Source organism: Muscardinus avellanarius (genome assembly GCF_963383645.1).
Source record: "Muscardinus avellanarius genome assembly, chromosome: 5".
Lineage (NCBI taxonomy): Eukaryota > Metazoa > Chordata > Mammalia > Rodentia > Gliridae > Muscardinus > Muscardinus avellanarius.
This window is the reverse complement of record NC_137790.1, coordinates 32,301,638-32,325,638: the sequence shown is the minus strand read 5'-3', so window position 1 is coordinate 32,325,638 and position 24,001 is coordinate 32,301,638. Positions and strand designations below refer to the sequence as shown.

The following is a 24,001-nucleotide window of genomic DNA, read 5'->3' as shown; positions in this document are numbered from 1 at the left end:
GAATAGAAAATAGAGTTGAGCATATAGCTTGAAAGTAGAATGCCCCTGGATTCAATCCCCAATACTGGGGGAAAAAGTTGGTAAAACAAAAATGTATTTCTAAAGATTTTTTCATATTTTATGTATCAAAAATCCTGAACTATATTTTCAATTAAAGCATACAAAAGATATTGTATAATATCTCTTTGGTGAAATATTTGTTGTTAATGTCACAAATAGCAGAATACTACCTGTGTCCAAAAGTATTTCTTTTTTAGTATCATGTAAAGTTAAAAAAGTTAAATGTAAAGAAAAGATAAGGAAACAGACAATATTATCACCAAATCTACTCATTTTAATGTGGTCTTGTTATGTTGGCCTTAAATGTGTTTTATTATAAGCAACTGAAATAAAATTTTCAAAGGCTATGTTTTTTAGTTTAGTTTAGTTTTGTTGTTTTGCGGGTCTGGGGATGGAACTCAGGGGCATTCAAACTCCCAGCTACACCCCTTGTCCTATTTTTTTATTCTTTATTTTGAACAGGGTCTCACTAAGATGCGGAGGGCCACACTAAGTAGCTGAAGCTGTTTGCGAACCTTGAACCTCTGGTCTCATCCTCGCAGACATTGGGATTATAAGCATTTGCTACCACACCTGGCTCAAAGGCTACATTTCAAAAATAGCATGAAAAATAAAAAAAATAGAACTGTGCCACCAGGACTATTGACTTCTTATGATCTAGCTACTATTTTGGGTGAACTTATATAATTGTACTAGAAAATGATAATTAGTTGAAGCATATCCAGTTTCAAAGGTAAATAAGAACTCAAAAAGATTTCATAAAGACTTTGAACACACACACACACACACACACACACACACACACATATACATATGCATATATATGAATACAGCCAAAATATATTTTACCTATTTAAAAAATTCAAATATATATTTTAAAAATCATTAAAGTGGGACATTGATATCATGTATTTTAGATGAATATTAAATAACTTAAAATTTTTAGAAATAATTTAATGTTTTATATCTAAAAATGCTAAAAAATTGTTAATAGATAACTTCATTAACATATAGTATTTCATCATCAAATTGATATCTCCAATTCTACTACTGGAATACAAAATAGAATGATAAGGTTAGTTCTTACTTTGAATTTATTTTATTTTTAGGATAAATAGGCATTATTATGTTTTATGAATATTTTAAGTAGATTCAAGTGGAAAAATAAAATTCCCAAATGCTCAAATTTTTATGTGGCCTGAGTCTAAGATTTTAAGCTTATTAATTTTAAACAGCACTACTTTCTTCCTGTTCAATTTACAAGTTTCATTTCCCTACTATGTGACTACAGACTTCAAAATGCAGATTACTAAATCCTGAATTATAATCTGTTCTTGTGGAAATTACATTTGAGCTTTCAACTTTGCTCAGGATTCATCAGCAACTGACACATTTATATCTTGATATAAATTAAAGTCAAATGCAGGATTTGAAATATTTTAAGTTAAAAAATGGGTGTGCTCTTAGCTGCCTATTTGCAATGTGAATATTTTAAAAAAGTAAAATAATGATAATATACTTATATATGGGTAACCACAACCTCAAATAACAAACAAATTTCATTGGAGGAACAGACATAGAGAAAAATGTTATGTGTATACTGCATATATACAGCACACACACATATGTGTGTATGTGTGTGTGTACTATGTGCATATATTTATATCTAACTATAAAAGTAAAGGCAAATGTGATATCTTTGGAAAAAAGTAAATGCTCTGATGTGAAAAGACATAGTTAGGAAAAGTATTCTAGAGACCTCAACGAGAGCAATAATATAAAAAGAAAAGAAGATAAAACACTTATAAGCCCATATTTATAATACTTATTTTGACCAAAACAAAATTTATAACCATGAATTGAATAAACTGAGATATATAAATACATAAGTATATCTAGATAGTCAATTCTTTTGAAAGAAAAACTGCCTTTATTGTTAGGTTACTTAAAAACCAAGTTAAAATAAACAGTGACCTAGAAATGATAAAGAAGACATCAAATTTAGAGTTATCAGTATAGAAAAAACTAGGTTTCTTCTGACCTTTTCTGGGGGAAGGGTAAAAATTATCTGTGTCTTTGTGTTCAAAATCAATTAACACTTAAGCTAGCACAGGAAACAAACTTGTGAGATGTTTGGGAAATAATAAGGAAACTGGTCACATTTAAAGGCCCTCAAAGGAAATTTTCTATCTTAAAAAGGTTTCGTTACAGAGTGTGCATTGGCTTGAACCTCTTTTATTGTTCCTGCCCCTAAATTCCCATCAGTGCTGATGATTAAAGTTCTACCCACTGGCCAGGTCCCTACAATTATCCCATTGTGATGGCGCTCTACCGTGGCGCCCTGCTATGGGCAGACATCAAGTCATTAGAGAACTGCGAGGGATGATGAAGAAGGTTATTTTAATTCCCTTTTCAGCCCTTCTCAGGAGTGGCTCTTTAGTTCACAGAGCTGTGGGTACTTGCTTTCAAACTAACAAGCAATATTATAAATGGAGGCCACATTATCATGATTGCAGACAATCTCAAGCACTTCAGGGCCCAAGGATTCTCAGCCCTCAATCTGTGCTGTTTTGTATTTATCAGCTAAAAATATATAGACAGTGCAAACAGTAAAATGGAGAAGAAATGGAAGAAACAGGGTAAGAAGGGAATAAACAACAGAACACAGGGCCAAGCTGAACAGAGAGGGGAATGCAGCCCTGGCCATGTTATTGGTATAGATTATTTTTACCCATTCTCTTGCTGTTCCGCTGCATAATGCTCCAGCTCTGTGCCGGGAAGGGGCTGGGCTGGGGGAGGAGGTAGAGGGACATTGGCCCAGGTCGATCCATTGTTTTTCTGCTGTTTCGAAGAGTTTTTATTTTTCTTCTTTTTTCCACCTTTCCCACCTGAAAGTAATAATGTATTTATTCAGAGATGCCAAATATCAGAGGAGACAGAGAGTATCAAATGGAAAAGATGCATTTATGTTTGCAAAACACCTGAATCAGAATGTTAGGGGTGGTAAAAAGATGTAAACAATGAAACAATATGATCAGAAAAACAGTTTTACATATCACTCAAAATGATATTGTTTCTTTCCCATTGCATTAACTGGAGAGCTGAATATCCCCCCAAAGTGGCAGCTGTATCAAAAGAACATCTATTGATTTATTCACGTCTGCTGCCTCCACATTTTCATTGTTAGACAAAATAATGGTCCATAACAAATTCTTTTAAATGTCAGATTTTAGTGCATTTAAAATGCTCTTTTGCATAATCTCTCTCAGTGGAAAATGCACTGTCTGAGGATGCAGGCTAAACTTTTCCATTAGAATTTATTCAATTTAATTAATCCAGGAGAGTAACATTTTCCTCTCAAAAGCCACTGATCAAAATCAATCAAGGACAATCTGGAGAATACCTGCAAATCTCTCACAATGATCCATTTCCTAGGCTTTTTGACTAATGAATGGCACGATTACTTTTGCACAGTGAGAATAGTTCCCGGCTTTGTTTCTTTTAAGCATCATGTTTCATAAAATTCCAAAAGGAGGGGAAATTAATGGAAATACAGTCATCACTTTTAGTACAATGTTTAATAGAATGAACTCATGCACAAATACGAGCAGAAAGTCAGGTAGCAGAGTATGAGCCAAATCTGAGATTACATGGAGCATAATGGAGGATAAAAATAAAATACTCTTTGTATAGCATTATACTGTTTACTCTTTCAAAACCAACTAAAACTTGATAACAAATGAGCCTCCGTTAGCTGCAGGAATATGCACTTTTTGAGTAAAATAGCAATAATGTCCCAAGAAGACCTAAGTAAATCCCATGACTTCCCCCTTGGCCTACAACTATATGTGTACAAAGTGGCTTTGCTTCCTGGCCTTACATCTTGGTGAACTAAGTGTTTTGAGCATGATATATGTGTAGCCGGCCTATCTAGTCATATAGATCTCACTAAACGTCTAACCAACTACTCAACCAGATCATGTAACTGAATGAGAATATATTTGAATTCCAGAAAGTGTTAAAACTTACATGTATAGTATTTCCAATTATAGGTGCTATATCTGTTTTCTGCAGAGCAGACATATACATTTGGGGGGAAAAAATCCTGAAACAAAGTACTCCGCCTTTCTTTTCACTTTTTATATCTGATAGGATGAAAGGTGTTAGGAAGGAGAGCAGCTGCCTTCCACTCAGAATGGAAGGGGTTGATTGCGAGGTACAAAGACTCCTCATTAGTGGGTCTGGCCTTAATTTGCACACACATATAAAACAAATATTAAGGTACTATTCTTTGGAGTACAGTGAGACATAATGCGTATGAAGTGCTCAGAATATACTCAATGCTCAATGAACGCATTGTTTTTCTTGTATTTCCTCTCTCTTACAGCAAGCCCAGCTTCTATTGTTTTTTTTTTTTTAAAGTCCTCGCTACTCCAACTTTCCAAGCCCAGTGAGCATCCCAGAAATGGCCTGACCTTCAGAAAAAGAATAATAAGCTTGCTTGAATATAAGCCTGTCATTTTTCTTTTTAAGATAGATAAAATGTAATCATTCCTTTATCTCATCAAACACTGAGTACCTTATCTTTTTTCAAATATCAATACTATATTTCAGTGACCGAAGGGGGAATGAATTGAACAACTTGTCCTTCCTAGATTTCCCCCTAGTTGTATCTGCTTTACGCCTTTGTTTTTATAAGTGTACAATCCTTTCCATATTCTACAGCAAAGATTTAGAAATGCTATCTGGTCCCTTCTTAACCCTCAGAAATGAGTGACAGAAATATCGATGTTCTTATGACTCCATCTTATAGATGAATAACTGAACTTCTGAATGTTACGTTGTCCCTATCAATATGTTAAGATAAAAATAAAGATTCACTATGCAGCAGGCTTTCCCAAAACTACTACTTCTCGAGCTCTAAACCAAACTGTTGAAGTACTTATTTAAGTTAAAGAAAACTATACATTGTTATTGTTCCAAACAGCAGACTTAAAAATAGTGTTTTGGAGCCTAGCATGGTGGCGCACGCTTGTAATCCCAGCATTCGGGAGGCTGAGACCAGATGGATCACATTTCGTGGACAGCTTCAGCTACTTAGTGAGGCCCTCTGCAACTCAGTGAGACCCTGTTTCAAAATAAAGAATAAAAACTAGGGCAGGGAGTGTAGCTCCGAGGTCAAATGTCCTTGGGTTCCATTCCCAAATCCGCAAAAAATAAATAAATAAATAATAAATAAATAAATAAATAGTGTTTTGGTACAATCAATGCTCATAAGAATTTTGGAGGGCTTTTCAACCAATATTCACTTCCCTCTCTTTTGAAGAACTAGCCATTTTCTCATTATGGAAATTTTGGGTAGGGTTATTAATCAGCATGCCTGTCTTCCCTCAACCAAAAATTAAAAGGAGGACTCTGTGCACCACGAGCACCATGGTAAGTACATGACATAATCTGAAGCACTGAACTTCACTCTTTGAAGTGTGAAGGGAAGTGATCCACAGTCTGCTGCTGTTACTTTTAGCCAAAGAACTCTTGATTGTTTTGTGAACAGAAGTGCCTGCATTATGTTTTAGGAAGCATGTTTTTATGCTTTGCACACTTATTTGACACTCCTCTCTTCAACTCAAAATGTACATATTTGAGTTTGTTAATTCTTAATAAATGATTTCCATGTGAAGAAAATCATAAGAACAACTCATCAGGATTTCACACAAAAAATAAAATACTTAGGAATAAACTTAAATGAGGAGGTAAAATACCTCTACAAAGAAAATTATAAAACATTGAAAAAAGAAATCAAAGAAGACCTTAGAAGATGGAAAGATCTTCCATGTTCATGAATAGGTAAAATAAATATCATCAAAATGGCCATACTTCCAAAAGTGATCTACAGATTCAATGCAATACCCATTAAATTACCAAGATAATTGTTCACAGACATAGCAAATATCAGTTCTTAAATTCATTTGGAACAACAACAAAAAACCCTGAATAGCCAAAGTACTTCTAATAAACAAAAACCATGCAGGAGGATTCACAATACCTGACTTTAAACTATACTATAAAGCCACTGTAATAAAAACAGCATGGTACTGACACAAAAAACAGATACATAGACCAATGGAGCAGAATAGAAGACTCAGAAACAAATTCATACACTTAGAGCCAATTTATTTTTGACAAAGGTGCTAAAAACATACACTGGAAGAAAGATTGTCTGTTCAACAAATGGTGTTGGCAAAACTGGTTAACCATATGCAGAAAAATGGAATTAAATCTTACTTTCTCAGCCTGCACAAGAGTCAGTTCAACATGGATCAAAGGCTTGGAAATTAGACTAGAGACCTTGAGGCTCCTTGAAGAGGGCATAGTTCCAATAGTGCAACACATAGGCACAGATAAAACCTTTCTCAACAAGACTCCAAAGGCACAAGAAACTAAAAGGTGAATCAGTATATGGGATTATATGAAACTGAAGAGCTTCTGTTCAGCAAAGGAAACAGTCAAAAAGCTCAATGGAGAGTCAACAAAATGGGAGAAGACTTTTGCCACCTACTCCTCTGATAGAGGACTAATATCTTGAATATACAGAGAACTCAAGAAACTCAGCACTAAGAAAACAACTCAATAAAAAATGGGCAAGCAGATTAAATAGACACTTCATGAAAGAAGAAATTCAAATGACCAATAAATGCATGAAAAAATGTTTAATATCACTGGCAATCAGAGAGATGCAAATCAAAACTACTCTGAGATTTCACCTAACTCCAACTAGAATGGCAATCATTCAAAACACAAACAACAACAGATGTTGGCGAGAATGTGGAGAAGTGGGAACTCAAAAACATTGATTTTTTTGGGGGGTGTGGCCCTGGGGATTAAACCCAGGGGCATTCCACCACTGAGCTACATCCCGATCCCCATTTTTGTTTAATTCTTTATTTTGAAACAGGGACTCACTAAGTTGTAGAGGGCCTCACTAAGTAGCTGAGGTGGGACAGGAACCTGTGATCCTTCTGTCTCAGCTTCCCATGTATTGGGATTATAAACATGCACCACCACTCCCTGCTTAATATATAGGATAAAAAGAAAAGATATACTAAAAGATTTAAATAGCAAGGTGGTGGCACACTTTTGAAGTCCCAGGACTTGGGAATCTGAGACAGAAGGATTGCAGCCTGAGAAACTTAACAAGACTTTTAGCAATATAGTGGGATATTGTTTTAAAATAAAAGTGAAATATGGCTGGAGATATAGCTCAGAGGTTAAAAGGTCTCTGGGTTTAATTCCCAGTCAATCTCTGTCTCTCTCTATTTCTCTCTCTCTATTTCTCTCTCTATTTCTCTGAAACACACACACACACACACACACACACACACACACACACACACACAGAAGGATTTAGCTATTCTTACATATATATGTTATAATCTATCTATACTTATGATTTCAGATATTACTTTAAAACATGTGAATTTTCTTTTATATTTTTAGTGGCAGAATTTTTAACAGACTCCTCTGTAGTTATTTATACACTGAATAAATTATAAAAGTATTTAAAAAAGAGTAAGAAGCTTATTCAATTCAGAAACGTCTAATTTTTATCATTGTGATTATTTTAAATTGATCACTTCAATGATCAAAAATTTTAAAAGTCCTATAATATTATTAGCTAGCATAAAATTTGATATAAATTTGAGCCTTAAGATATATATCTACAACTATAAGCATAAAACAAAACTGCAATATTATACTCAATTTGATAAAACTCAAAAAAGAATAATCACTTCAATCTCACCTACTAAAAACGCTTTCTATCACCAATTTAAGTAATTTTGTATTCAAATGTAGATGAAGTAGTTAATATAATTCCTAGATATATATAAATGTCACTCAAGATACTAATGGATTCAAAAAGGCAGCAAGCACCATTGTGAATCATGTTCTGCTTACAATTAATCACAAGGTAACTTTTGAAATTTGGTGGCAATCAATCTATACAGAATATTTAATGAAAGTTTTATGGGTCTCATGGAATCCATGGCTTATAGTATGTAGATTATATATTGCTTGTTCCTTACATGTGTTTAATGTAATGAAAAGGAAGCTCTGGAAAAATTACTTTTTAATTATTCAGAACAATTGTGAGTCTAATTATAGATAAATGGCAGCATAAATGACATATAAGGGCATTCCAAAAGTTCGCTTATATTATTAAGCCAGTTTAAATTCATAACAGATGTTTAAAATTTTCTGGATTCTATAATGTACCTGATCCTACCAATAGGCAAGACGAGCAAATGACTCATTTTGGAGGGGAGAGAGAACATTAACATTTTCAGTCTGAGAGGATTTCATCTCCTGAGGAAAAGTAATTTAGTAAATGTAATACTAATGATGCAAAAAAGTTAACTCTTTATGGCATCGATGCCTGGTAGCCTGTGACCCATCATAGCACACCATAATCCTTTACAATTAACAAGTAATTTTGAAAACAAAACAAAAATGTTTATATAAACAAATAATACTAAATTAATATAAGCATATTAAGTAACTAGGACCATGAAATAAATGAGAAATATGCCAATAATGCTGTCAATCATACAGTGTAGTGTTGGCAGTTAAAATCTGACTAATATGATGTGATTTTACAGAGGAAGATGCTCAGGACAGAACGCTATACACTGATGTTCATTATAATAGGAATATATTTTGTACGATAACATGTTTTTCCCTACATTCACTATATAATGCCAAAATTATATAATGTTGTTTCTGCTGATATTTATCATATATATATAATTTATATATATAATAATTTAATATATATTAAAATTTATGGAATGAAACTAATCCATATAAAAGTCTGCATGTGTGTTGAATTTTGCAAATTAAATGTTAATAATAATTCCCCATACTGACATTCATACTTAGCACAGTATATCATTCAATAGACAATAAATCCTATTACAAAATATTTTGAAAGATCATCCAAAAATAGAAAATTATATCACTGGAATTCCAATATAAAAAGTCTCCAAGATCATTTTCATGTTAGTTAAATACATTGACATGGAATTGAGATCCATACATGATCTTTTTATTATAAATTTCTCTTGATTGATAAATAGGGTGCAAGGCAGAGAAAACTTTATCTGCTCTTAAATGAATAGTATTTAGCTAAATAGCATTACTTTTCTCTAAATACATCATTGTACGGTTACTGCATAAAGGGCAACAGTGATTTTTATTCCTCCTCTTCCCCCTATCAAAGCAGGATTTCATTAGAATCAACTATTAATGTCATTTGAAAGATAAAATGCCTGAGGGTGAGTTGTGATCCAATATTTCTTCACTGGTTGTTAGGAACACAGGTCATATGCTGGTGACAAACAAATATTTCTTCTTACTGTGATAAGACCAACCTGAGAGACTGCCACTCCTCTCTGAGCTGTTGTGAGAGCTGGTGGTGCTGAAATCCTGTGACTGGTTGTGTGGCATTCTATTAGACAATCCCTCAGCCAATCGGTAGTCAGGGATGTAAAGTAAGGCTAAGGGTTAAAGGGCAGAGGTCATAGTGGCATCATGTGATTAGTTCACAGCACAAGCCCATGCAGAACATGCAGTTAGCAACTCAGAAGCAGATGTCATGGGAGAGTGAAGGAATGTTTTATCTAGCCTGTCCTAATGAAAGTAAAGAATGGATTGCTGACCACTCTATTGAAAAAGAGTTAACAGGATGAAACCGATTGGTGTTGGTGTGCGGTGGTGGAGGCACTGGTGGTGGTGGTAGGGATTGTTCAAGGTACTCAATACATGCCAGTATATTTTTTAGTTTAGATAGTAACCTGATAATGAATCTCTTAATTGAACAACAAATACTAATTTCTATCTCATGCACAAATGATATGAAATTAACTTCTCAACATATAAGATTCTGACTCACCATTGTTACCTTTGTTTTGTTCAGGTAGAGAATAACCAAATCCCATCAGATCTGTTTTTTGCTGAATTGAGCTTTTCCACTGTGGATCAGGCAGATCAACAGCCAATTCATGAATGCTATTGGAATGCAAGATCTGTGTTGTGGCATATGGGGTAGCCTGTGTTATCTGGCTGGAGCTGTTGTATGTTGTTTTGGTAGTGAAGTCAATGCTGCTATAAATGGCTCCATCTGAAAGCATCGTTGCTGTTTTATCCCCTTGGCCTGGAACTGGTGGAAGCACATCTGTGATGAACATAGGGAAATGAAACAATTTAATGATGCACAGGAAGCCCAAAACTATCAGGATTCAAGATGAAAAATAAATGTGTCATGCCACACGTTTGCATTTCAGCTGAGATGGGCTTCATGAGCCAATGAAGGGTAGATGATGTACAACCATCGCCAAGCTATCAACCTCAGTGACAGGCAGGCCTACTGCTTGTCCTTCACATCCCACTGCTTAACACGCCCCTTCCCCTATTTTCTTCAGCCATGAATGAAAAGTTTGGGATATTTCACTACTGAAAAATGCTTTCAGTTGTTCACTGTGTTTTTGAACCTAGGAAACTGTTAGTTACACCAGCAATGATAGAAGGGAATCTACAAATCTTGGATGCAAATATCTCTTTCTACTTTGTGCCAAAAGACATAGAAAGCAACTGCTGAATAGTTGTAAAAATTTTCAAAACTATGCCATTCTGACTCGGAAATACATTTTTCTGAGTTCTAACTTGTCATTTATATGATTTGATATCATAGCTTGAGAAATGGAGAAAACTGAGGGTAGAAAATGTGTTCTTTTTTATAACAAAAGAAAACTTTCATGAATAAGTCATTTTCATAATATAGCACGATTTAACCATAGAAAAAGCAACCTCAATGATCAGTGAGTTTAATTTATGCTATCAACTCTTGGAAGTGGAGAATTATAGTTTCAGGTTGTAATACAGCAAGAGTAAAATTAAACTTCAGGAACAACGCTGAATATCAATCAGACCATTTATCATTTTGGTATGCTGAATTATCTTTACATGATACTTTATAATTCAGATCTGCCACTTCTCTCCTGAGCTCTTTTCCCTTTTCAGAAGAAAGATACTAAATGAATCTAAAACAGAAATCACTGGAACTGGTTTTAATTGTATAGAGTTAAAATAAATCTAATTATAATACATTTCTTTAAAAATGTATGATCTGAAAACCTCATTTCAAGGGACTTGAGGTCATCAAATAACTTGATCTCTTCATTATAGCCAATTTCAACTGCCTTAAGACTTTCACATCTGATGGTACTCATTATACTTGAAAAAAAGATTCTTCTAAAAGTGTTCGTTTTTGTTTTTACATTTTACATAAGCTAAAAATTATTTTCTTTAGCAACAGTAAGAAGACATTTAAAATATATTTTGTACTGTGAAGGTTTTGAGGTCTAGAATATCAACTTATTTTACAATAAGTATATAGTATATATGTACCTTATTAAAATATTCTAAATGCATATCAATAAGATTATTAGACATATGTAAACTTCTAAACTTTTACTTGGTTGCATAAGCAAGTGTAATTTTTTTGGATTTCAGAATTTTACAACTACTTTCTTGTTCTTCTTGCTTTCAGATATATACTAATATAAAATTTGATGTTAAACAAGCATATTTCTTTCTCAGTTCAATTATTTTATTGTAAAAAACTTTGAATATTAGTAAGATATCAAAATGGGTGAAAATATCCTTCTCTTGTATAAGTTTATAGACTCATTTCTCCTCTTCCCTACATCCTCTCTTTCTTTGTTGATAATTATTTGAATAGAACTATATCTCTGCCACGGACCATATATTTTGAACCTAAGATTCTCCAAAAGCTTTACTTTTAGATTCTGTGCCCTACACCTGCAAGTTTTTGAAATGGTTTTGCACTCAAATGATAAAAAATGAAAAAAAGTTGTCCAAGAATCTAATTCTACATAATATTATTCTACAATAACTAAAGATATGGCTCTAGAAATAGGATCTCTCTCCCTCTTTCTGCTAGATAAAATTATAGTCAGCCTTCCAGTCTAAGTGCTTCTATATTGATTTTTGGGCTGAATATTGTCTTCAAATATTATTTGATCACTCCCACATTTTCAAAACTAAATTGAATTATATCTAACATTGAAATATTGGAAGATTATACATGAATATAAGTGGAGAAGAATCCTATAATATCAAATGGTTTGGAACTCTGTGCTAGACTTTCTTCCAACAGGCTGGATCTGAATAGCTGCTGCCATCTTTAGGCACGACTTTCCATTTTCTATTTCCCACCAGCCCCCATCAAACACATCTACTTCCCTTTAGTTTGAATTATTGATTCAGCTCTTGAGCACCTTGTTTATACTTGTAATCCTGGATTTATTTGGAGATTTTTGCCTGATACAATTATTATCAAAGATTGCCTTCTTCACAGCATGTTAAGATACGTGAGAACAAGTGCCCATGGAGGTATGTCTTTGTTTCTATAATTCCTCAACTGGTATTTTAAAAAGAGTAAGCACTGGTTGATGAAATGGTTAAATGAATTTCTTATAGATTTTATTAATAAAATGGAGAATTGTGTGATAATTAGTAATATTATTATTCAAGATACTGGTTTTGTTACATTCAAATATGTATTGTTATTCCATTCTTAAAAGAAAAATGTCAATATTCATGATTATTCTTCTAAGTCGATATGGTTATATAGACTTTTATGTGTACCCAGATTAAGACTACAGAGTAGTATAAATAAAGACAAAGGCTTTAAAATCTCTCAGTCCTTCATTCTACATAGATGTATTAAATTTCTTGATAGGACTGGGATGTAGCTCAGAGGCAAAGCGCTTGCCTGGCGAGTGCACTGCCCTGGGTTCGATCCCCAGTCCAAAAAGACGAAAAAAAGAGAGAGAGAGAGAGAGAGAGAGAGAGAGAGAGAGAGAGAGAGAGAGAAATTTCTTGATAAACATTAGCTTCTTGACTTTTAATATGTAACAATTTATTTCATAACTAAGCAAATGTCATAAAATCATACAATATTTCTAGCATACAGTAAATACTGAAAAGAGATACAGTCGACCCTGAAAAGTCTTTGCTTGACTTTGATGTTCATCTGTGAAATATCTAATGACATGAAAAAAGGTGAAAATGGAAGAAAGACCTTACAAATCTACACATGTTTCCTTGGGTAAAATTGGACCCAATTATCTTATATATTAATGTAGCTTGACAGAAGCTAAAAAATAGAACAATTTGTTCATCTTTTGGCATATGTGTCTTGATATCAAGATAAAATGTTGTATTGTTCTAATACAAACATAAAAGGTAAAAGAGGTAGCTAGCTATTCCTTTATTGATAAAAATTTGGAATCTAAATTCCTTCAGCAAAATCAATCTGCACAGAGAAGGCTAAAGGATACTCTGCTTTCCTGGTGAGGGAATGCTCAGACACAGAAACTTCCCATGGTGGAGTAACCACCTATGATTTCTAAGAGTCTGGTTGCCTAAAGGAGATATACAATACCTCAGTCTCTGGATTATTGATTATAGTAAATGTAGTGTGCTGGCTTACAGAGAATAAGCACAAAATTGAAATCATACAACTTGTTATGTATACTTTCATTTAATCTACTGAAGCCTCTTGGGCATGGATTGTATGATAAACATTGTGTGAAACCTACTTTTAATCATCCATATAAATCTCATTATGCATCTATGACTTATAGATAGTTATCGTTTATATTTTATTTGGAGAAGAGGAAGAAGAGTTCCCCTTACAGTTATTATTAAGAGAACAAAGACTTGTGGAATAGTTTATAATTCAATTTTTTTTAAATCCTGTCTTATTCAAACACATTGATATTCTATTACTAAAGAGAAAATGCCAGTATCCATGATTCTTCTATGCCAACATGATTATTCATTCATAAATGTATAATCATTTTAGTAGACTAAGACTAGTTTAACACAGCCCTGTGTCATCCAAATTAACTCTAGAAGTATAGAAATATTCCAGTGAATTCATCCAAATTTGCTATAAAAATTAGGAAATTCATCACACCATTTTTTCCACTCCACCTGTAATCCTTTCTCTACTCAGCAGACAGCAGATGACAACTCAGTGCATGGATCTCAGTACTCTTCTTTTAAAAATCCACCAATGCCTGGGCGTGGTGGAACACGCTTGTAATCCCTGCGCTTGGGAGGCTGAGACAGGAGGATTGTGCAGGTTCAAAGCCAGCCTCAGCTGGCTTAAGAGACCTTGTTTCCAAATAAAATATAAAATAGGTCTGGGAGTGTAGCCCAGAGGTAGAAGGCCTCAGGGTTCCATTCCCAGTACCACCAAAAAGAAAAAAAAAAAAATCTACCAATGGCTTCCAATTACTCTTCAAACAATGTTTCACTCCTTTATAAAGCTTAGTACATCTTGTATTATCTATCACACTCTATGAGCTTTTTGTGTTTATTGTTTTGTTTTGGTACCAAAGAATGAATATAGGGCATTCTAACTCTTAGCTATACCCTATTCCTCTTTCTTTCTCTCTTCTTTCTTTCTTCCTTTCTTTCTTTCTTTCCTTCCTTCTTTCTCTCTCCTTCCTTCCTTCCTTCCTTCCTTCCTTCCTTCCTTCCTTCCTTCCATCCTTCCTTCCTTCTTTTTGAAAGAGATTTTTTCTAAGTTACTGTGTGCTGGCTTCAAACCAGTGATCCTCCTGTTTCAGTCTTCCTAATACTGGGATTACGTGCATGTACCACCACACTCGGCCCCTGTGTCTGTCCTTCCCTTCCTTCTTTCCTTCCTTCCTTCCTTCCTTCCTTCCTTCCTTCCTTCCTTCCTCTTCTGGTGCCTTGTACCTTATACTCAAATCATTACGAAGTTTATTTCTTTTTTTCAAACCACTGAGAATCAAATTCAGGGACTCACACATGCTTGTTGAGCACTCTACCACTGAACTACATTCTCAGGCCTGCATTTATTTATCAAGCAGGTCAATGTCTCTCTTATTTCTAGTTTTTAAATACATACTAATTTCCTCTCACCACTTTTCTCATAGTGTTACCTAATTCCTATTCCTCTTTCAGAGACATCAGCTGAAACAAACTCCCTTCATGAAGTTTTCTTATTCTAAAGAGGCAGGTTTGCCATGCAGGTTAAGTCCATGGATGGTATGCATAGTCTTCTACCAGGAGGAAACGTAACGTATATTTGCTAATCCAAACACTAAGACCTCTATTTTTCGCATATTTTTCTAAACTTATCTCTCTAGTTGACTAGATGAAAAGAGAGAAATGGTAGTTATTTATAGTAGAATCATTTATCTGTCTTTATAAAAACCTATGGAGAAGATTATAGCATCAAATTTTGGAGGTGATACAATGTCTGAACTTAGCACTATTTCAACTATCATTTGAAATACCAATGATCAATTGTGAAACTACACAAATTCTGATCATGTGGTCCTATTTACTCATCTACTCCTTACATGACATATAATGATAAAGACCATCATTTTTATGCCAATATTATATTCTTAATGACTGCATTATGGCCAAGTACACCGAAAATGCTCAAGAAATATATGTTGAATGAGATTTAGAGAAATACAGCATGTGGTACAAAATCATAAACCTCAGTTAGCAGTGAAATTTTTTGTTTTAGTAATCTTGTAGTAATATTTCTGTAAAACAATATTATGGATATTTATCTTCTAGGTTAGTAATGGCTTTGTTAAGACTTTGGTTTTATTTAAGATAGTGTAGACACACTAGTTTTATATTAAAATACTTAGCAAAAATGCTTTCTATGGATCTTTTTAATCTAGAAAAAAGCAACAGAAAACAAATAACATTACTTTGAAAATTACAACATACCTCCACGCCCAAAATTTCCGATTTCATTTGTGCCACTATTGCTATTGTTTACAGGCAAGCTGGTAGCTGGCCAAGAATCGGCAAGCCATGGATAATTGGGGTCACTGGCATTTAGAAGACCTGGACGGCTAGACCAAAAATGAAAAGGAAATCAGTTTATGCAGCTCAGAGCTAGATTTTGACACCTATCTTATGTACTAAAAGGGTTAAAAAATTTAAGAAGATTTTTAATTGACTTAAAATTAAAAGGTATAAGCTCTTAAGAATTAAGCAACTTCAGCAGTTTATTAAGGCTATATATAGATTGATGCCTTCAATAGAAGCAGAATCTACTTGGGATTCTGCCCACATCCAAATGAATTCAGTTATCTGCCCTGAATCTGGTGGGAATTGGTAACATAGTAGCATCTCAAAAGGAGGTTTGATGACAAATTGACACCTCAAGGGAAAAATTGCTCAGAATGGCTGCTTGGTGTTAGCTATTTCTAAAACTTTGGCCTATTCTGTCCTCAGTTCTTGCAATCCCCACATGAGCATCTTCTCTAAGCTGTCAACCCCTTATTATGAGAACTCATGTTTGGTTTAGAGGCAGAGAACTTGAGGAAATTGATGAACAGTATTTACACTGTTTCATCAATAACATCTTTCTAAGTTCTCTAAATTGTAAAATATCGGGGAGATATTAAGGATTCTCTGAAGGTAAAAAATATCTACTCAGATATATCCCAACATCTGAGTATAGTCTATGAGAAAACTATCCTCCATATCATATTTAATAAAGAATTCCCTTCTTTAGTGTAAAAGATGAGAGTCTGATTCCTTTCCAAATTATTAGCATATTTAAAAAGAAATAGAACATCTATAATCATTGTACTTTTTTTTGATAGACTACTTCTGGTACAATCCCTAAGAGAAACATGTGTTTCTATGGAAACAGCAATAAGAAGATTCAACTGCTTTCTTGCTACATCCAATAGCTCTCATTAGACTTAATCTCTTTTTGCTAAAATATTGATTAAATGGGAGATTGGAAGTTATTACCAGAGTCTAATTACAGTCTCCATATTGGCAAAGAGAAAATAGATGAGGATATATGGGTTTGTTATCAGCTTTTGTCAATTTCAATTGGGTATCCAAAGTTGTGGAATCCAGTCCTATCAATCTACAGCCTATTCATCATCCATGAATCATTTACTTTGTGATCGATTATGTGTAATTGTTCACTCACAGCAATTTAGTGAGAGCCAATAAGGAGTCTTAAACAACAGCAACTTCATTTGCTAATGTCTAATTAATGCAATAAACATCCTGCTAACAAATGAACACATTCCTTGTGATATTTACTACTAATTTCTTCAGGGGCATCTGGGAGATATGAAACATCTGGACTTGATTCCTTTAAAGTGCACAACAGATAGATCATTAAACCTGTGGTAAGCCATTTAATTCCTCCTAGAATTGTCAGACTTATAAGTGATTGTTTATTACAATAATAGCCTCACACTACAGAGTTTCCCTAGTCCTGATTAAAAATAATAAGTAAGGAATCTCCTTAGCATACCTTCCATTGCTCATTAGTCCTCCATCTCCTCTTTGAAATGTAACTGTTAAAAAGCAGAAACACACACACACACAAAGTCAATATTAATTGCAATTAATAACACCTGCCTATTGGACTTCAGTTTATAGTTAAGGCCTACGGAAATTTTCACAAAATATAATTAATGTAATTGTACAGAAAATAGCCAGCCATGGTTTGGCTGAGGGCAAAGTCATCACTTGCTCCAACTTTAGTAGAATATTTCAGGTTTCTTCAAGCCAAATAAATGTATGGTTAAGTTACAGCAACGATATGTATTTCAAAATGTCAAACACTGTTACAAGTGGAATTGGGAGATCAATATGACATTAATATAGAATTATCAAATTGAGACATTTAATCTTAACTCAAAGTTGTCTTAATTAGAAGGTATAAGATAAAATACACATAATTGAAACAAGATGGTCCTAACAGGTAATGTTCTTCCAGTAACACAATAAAAATGAGTAGTTTATTGATGACATATTTCTCACCATCATAGACCATTCTGAATATGTTCAAAACCATTATGAATTGAACAGTTAAAATTATAATAAATAAGGACTATAATTATTAAACAACTGGAAGGCAACTCACCAGGTGCTAGGTGCTTATTTGTTCCTATCACTCTGAACCTCATTATGATGTATATTTACAATGCACCAGTAAAACATATTAAAAGTTGAGAATACCATGTTCATGAAAATGAGAAACCATAGATGGGAAAATACGGTGACATAACTGAGGGGGATGCAAGGGAAGAAGAAGGAAATTTCCTAATGTACATTATATACATTCTCAGACATATCAAAGTTAATCAGTAAGCCAAACATGAGAAGGAGGAAAGGGGAGGGAATGGGGTGGAAAGTGGGAAAGGGATAAATGAGTGAAGTGTACATGTATGCCTCTATCATCTTGTACCTCATTAAAAAAGAAAAGAAAAAAAGAAAGTAAAAAAGTTTCAAGTAGTTGTAAATATACTCAAATTAGATGTAATGATCACAAATATTAAGTTTTCTATAAAACTACAGAAACGATTAGCAACACTAACAAGTATCCAGTGGAGCCATGATCTGTGAATCTCCTCCCATCTTTACTTTCTATTCCACAAAGCCAGTAGCATGAAGGTAGGCTTCAAGGATTGGCCAAAGAATGTGGACTTTTAAGTGGTTCATAACTGAGAAAGGTAATACAATTTACATTCTAGAAAGAGAATCTGAGGCAGCAAACTGTATTCAAAGTTACCTAGTATTTTTGCAATGGAAAATGAATATGCATGAATAGCAAGATAAAGTATACAAATAGCTTCAAAATAGTTTGGATCAAATTCTGCCACTAAATTACCTAACTGGAAAATTATGGATAAAAAATTTGATGTTAAGACATTTATTTATCTCAAAATTACAATGAATTTGGGATTTCAACAAAAATTTATGAATCTGCTAATCACTTGGGAAGAAAAAATACCATTTTCACTGTTGTGAAATCATCACATCCTATCTTTGGAAGACTGAGATTACGTTTACTATAATTTGGCGAGTTAAGGTGAAAATAACAAATTTTTATGAATGAATTTATATTAAAAATAAACAGTACATATTAACACAAAATATAAATTAGTAAATACTTTTCATTTGATTGGCTCTTCATAAATTATCTGTTTTTCCAGTTTGGGCGATAAAATATGATCAGATTTAATTTTTTTGAAGATTTAAAGAAGTGTATTAGAAAGATAGAAATACAGAAAATAGAAATACAGCCCCACGCCAAAATGGCATGGGGGGTGACTCAAAATGAATACACCCAATATGATCAGATTTTAAATTTTGTAAAAGTCCAAGCCCAGATTCCCATTTCATTCTTGAAGGTTATGTAATCACATTATTTCTCATGACACTGTATCAGACCTGCTCATAGTCCCAAGGGTCTATGATGACTTCCTGAATCTACATAGAGTTGAGTTTCCAGGTTGGTACCCAAAATATATACTGTTTTAATCAATTTTCAGGCAACATCTCATTGTAAAACAATCTTGACATACTCTGCCAGAATTGGTGATGGACAGCTCCTCTGAGAAGATGAAAATACTGAACACTGCAGAATTACTTATGGGCTGGGAATCATGAATCAGCAGTGCATGCGATAAGGATGTTATTGTTCCCCTTTAACAACTGCACTTAACAGAGAAGAATCAATCTGAAATAATTAATGCAAAAAAAATTGAACACTGAAGGTATTTAATAAAGGCCTGATTAGGACACATGCACGCATGTGTATGCACATACACACACAGTGTAAAAATGATACAGCTAATTAGCTTTCCACCTGATGTGATTCTCTAGTTATATGGATTTTTAATGGAATATCAAGTGATTGTTTTAATCTGCTAAAAGGGAGTTGAGATAGTGCTGTGAATACCAGGATAAATATGCAAATAAGCAGGCTCTGATGGGGTCGACCTCAAAATGTGCTCTTTAAGAAATACATGAGAAGCTAAATAGTTCTTTCTAATTCAGAGGCTTTTTTCTTTGCGTGAAAAATTTCTGGCATTGTCAGAGGAACAAATAATAGAAGACAAAAAAGCAACTGGAGCTGAGGCACAAACATCGAGGTATACTTTACACAGTAACAAATGACAATCCTTCACGAAATGTAAAGTTGAAAGCCTTATGATAGGACACTCAATATAAAATACAGATTGTTTACTGAGGTTAATTTACAGATGTATTAGAACATAAACTCTATGATGTTTACCAATTGAGAACTAAATTTTGGGGGAAGAAATCATTTTCTATTCAGCATTCAGGACCAATCATCATGAAAAATTCGTCCCTCATTAAAAACACAAGTCATAACAAAGGCCATGGAGAAGTAGGAACTGTTGATGAGATTATGAATTACTGCAACCACTTTGGAAAACTGTGTGAAGGAACCTCAGAAGAATGGGGATGAACTTGCCATATGAAACAGCTATACCACTCCTGGGTGTATATCCAAAAGAATGAAAACCAAACTACCAGAGCAATGCATGCACATCTATGTTCATAGCTGTACGATTCACAATTACCTAACTATGGAACCAGCCACAGTGTCCATAAGCAGATGAATAGATTACAAAATTACGGGATATATACACAACAGAATTCTACTTAGCCATTAAGGAAAATGATATTATCCCATTTGCAGGGAAATGAGTAAAATTAGAGAAAATTGTGCTAAGTGAGATTAATCAGTCACAAAAAGTGAAAAGCCGGGGGTTATGGTGGGACATGCTTGTAATTCCAGCATTTGGGAGGCTGAGCCTGGAGGATCATGGTTCAACGACAGCCTCTGCTACTACTTAGTGATGCCCTTTACAACGCAGTGAGACCCGGTTTCAAAATAAAGAATAAAAAATAGGGCTTGATGTGTAGCTCAGAGGTAGGATGCCCCTGGTTACTGGAAAAAAAAAAGTGAAAAGTCAGATGTTTTCCCTCTTATGTGGAAGCTAGGCAGAAATCGTGACACAGGACCGACTTCAGACAAAGTAGAAGAAACGTTAGTTGAGTGAAGAAGGTACCCTGGGGAGAGAAGATGGGGGGGAGAACTCCCTCAATGGTCATAATGTACATAAACAAACTTATCAAAGTCAATCACTGTGCTGAGCAGGGGATGGAGGGGCAGGGGAAGGAATGGGGTGGGCATCAGAGGAAATAGCTCAGTGAGAACTCTGGGCATGTATGCTTCTACCACCCTGACTTTTAAAAAGATGTACAATTACAATGTGCCAATAAATTTAAAAAATACTGAAAAAAAAGTTCCTAGACTACTACTAGGTTGTCAAACATTCTATAAGCTTATCTATATCTTTGCTTGTCTGCTATACAGAGGCAAAACTTTGCAGGACATTATATAAATTACTGGCCAAATTATAATGCCCCACACATAACCTTTTAATACAGGAGAGTCTTTCATTTTGTATATTTCTCTCAAAGAAGAGCAGGAGAAGGAAACACACACGTCTTATCATACGAATGTTGATTAATTGTTGTTGTTTTTAAAGGAAGAGGGGAAAAGGGGACACTTTTCCACATTTGTTTTACCCCTTGCTTCTAAATATTTATATTAGTTCCATATTGAATTGTGGACCAAAAATTATTCTATTAGAGCATAAGATGAAAAGTATACAATAAACCAGACATGGTGGTGTATATGCCTGTAATCTTAGCATTTGGGAGGCTGACATTAGCATCACAAGTTTGAAGTCAGCCTCAGCAACTTAGTGAGGCCCTCAGAAACTTAACAAGCCTCTGTTTCAAAATAAAAAAATAAATAAATGTGGGCTAGGTGTATAGCTCAGAGTTAGAATATCCCTGGGTTCAATTCCCAGTACTCAAACCATTAAAAAAAACAACATACACTCTACAAATAAGGATGAATATACAGGACTCTTAAAATAAAAATTATATATGGTGTTTTGATGAGCAGTGTGCATGTATATAACAAAAATAAATGCCATAGCAAATTGAAAGCTATTCTGAAGTAGTTCTCATTTCAAAGAAATGCTTGCCTTGAAATGGGAAAAAAAGCCGGAGTGGGGGTGATATATATGCAATTGGACAATCTTGTTCTCACAATTTTTATAATCATTGTATAGTAACTTTCTGCTTATCAGATATATTTGAAATGGTTGGGACTCCATCAGAATTTTCTGCTAGTATCTCATGTTGAAAACTTTCAATGAAAGCTAGGTGCGGTGGCCCATGCTTGTAATCCCAGACTTTGGGAGGCTGAGACAGGAGGATCGTGGTTTGAGCAGAGCCTCAGCTACTTAAGTGAGGCCCCTTTGCAATTCAGTGAGACTCTATTTCAAAATAAAGAACAACAACAACAAAAATAGGACTGAGTGTGTAGTTTGGAGGTAGAATGCCCTTGGGTTCCAACCCTAGGATCACACACACACACACAAAAACACTTTCAAGGATTTAAATATGCATATATATTTATTTACATATATATGTATATACACATATATATGTAACATTTACATACATACATATATGTATATGACATTTAACACACACATACATCTATATAGTTTTAAACTAAAACTAACACAATGGTACTAACTTTTTCAGAAAATTCTCTCCAGTCAAAAATGTTTTAAAGTTGTATTTAAGCTTATTGCAATATTTATAAAGGATATAAGATAAAGAGATTTTTCAAGGCTATACCATATACTAAGTAACTCAACTATTACCTGACAGAATTAATCCTAATCCCATGCCTGCTAGAACTGGGAAAGAAGAAAAATAGAATATAACTATGGGGTAAATTGACATTTTGAGGTAAGGAAGCTTGCAGAGTGACTATCTCTAGTAGGTCACATTTTCCTACTCCAAATGGAAACTTTAATATTGCTGCCAAGCCTCATTCCCTTCCCCGATAAGCTACTTCTCAAATATAAATGTAGATTAATCCTCTTTTAATAAGTATTAACTCTGCCCAGATAATCAGAACATAAAATTCCATCAAATCTTTTAGCTGCCTTTCGATAGTTTTGTCAAATGATTTATATTTCACAATGGTTTTAAAACCCATATGTGAAGTATCTAGTATTTTATAATTTCCTCACTCATGTTAGATTGTTTATACTTCCTGGATCTCATAAAATGTTATCCCCAGAGGTAATATTCATAAAATATAACTTGCCCCTTTAGAAACAAAAATATTTACTCTTACTAAAATTTGATGACTTCAATAATTATAAATAGAAAAACTCACAGCATGACTTTAAAAATAACTGCTTTCTTCATAAAAATTATAATATAGTTATATATTTATATACTTAGGTATATGTGTAATATATAATCCACATGAAAACTACATTAATTTTTTAAACTTATGTTGTATATAATCTAGTTATATATACAATATAGATATGATCAAATCTTTTCTTTAGGTTCAAAATATCACCTAATATTTCTGCATTTTGCACTCAAACTGCTATAATTCTATTTTGTTTTATAACAGATCAGATAGAAAATTTTCAAGAAGACAAGAACCACACCTGCAGTATCAGGAATAGTACTAGTGCTCAAGAAAAATCAATGTAGCTGGGCATGGTGGCACACGCTTGTAATCCCTGTGCTTGGGAGGCGGAGACAGGAGGATCGCGCTGGTTCAAAGCCAGCCTCGCTGGCTTAAGAGACCCTGTTTCCAAAATAAATATAAAATAGGTCTGGGAGTTTAGCCCGGAGGTAGAAAAATCAATATAAAAAACAATATATTCTGCTCCGTAAAAATATAAAATTGTTTCAGTGAGATATGAAGAAATCTTTTGTTCTTCTCATAGTCATTGTTCTTAGTGCTATAGAGGAACCTATGAGTATTTGTATATGAAGTATATATATGAATCATTCAGTACATATATAAAATGAATATGAAAGTAAAGCATAAATATCTAAAAATAAAATTGGAACTTAATATAACACTCTTTTGGAGAAATCTCTA

General features: G+C 33.9%; 1 protein-coding gene across 1 annotated transcript in view; it reads right to left on the bottom strand.

Annotated features, from left to right (window-relative positions):
* The window catches only part of ROBO2 (roundabout guidance receptor 2), a gene marked incomplete at its 3' end in the record, with an annotated part of 583,090 nt that overhangs the window by 34,443 nt on the left and 524,646 nt on the right, over nucleotides 1–24,001 (bottom strand). The window contains exons 19-23 of the mRNA XM_080696485.1: nucleotides 17,492–17,534; nucleotides 15,931–16,058; nucleotides 10,010–10,291; nucleotides 9,489–9,614; nucleotides 2,792–2,948 (exon numbers count right to left, since the gene is read on the bottom strand). Of these exons, the coding sequence (XP_080552611.1) occupies nucleotides 2,792–2,948; nucleotides 9,489–9,614; nucleotides 10,010–10,291; nucleotides 15,931–16,058; nucleotides 17,492–17,534 (736 nt within the window). The remainder of the gene's footprint in view (nucleotides 1–2,791; nucleotides 2,949–9,488; nucleotides 9,615–10,009; nucleotides 10,292–15,930; nucleotides 16,059–17,491; nucleotides 17,535–24,001) is intronic.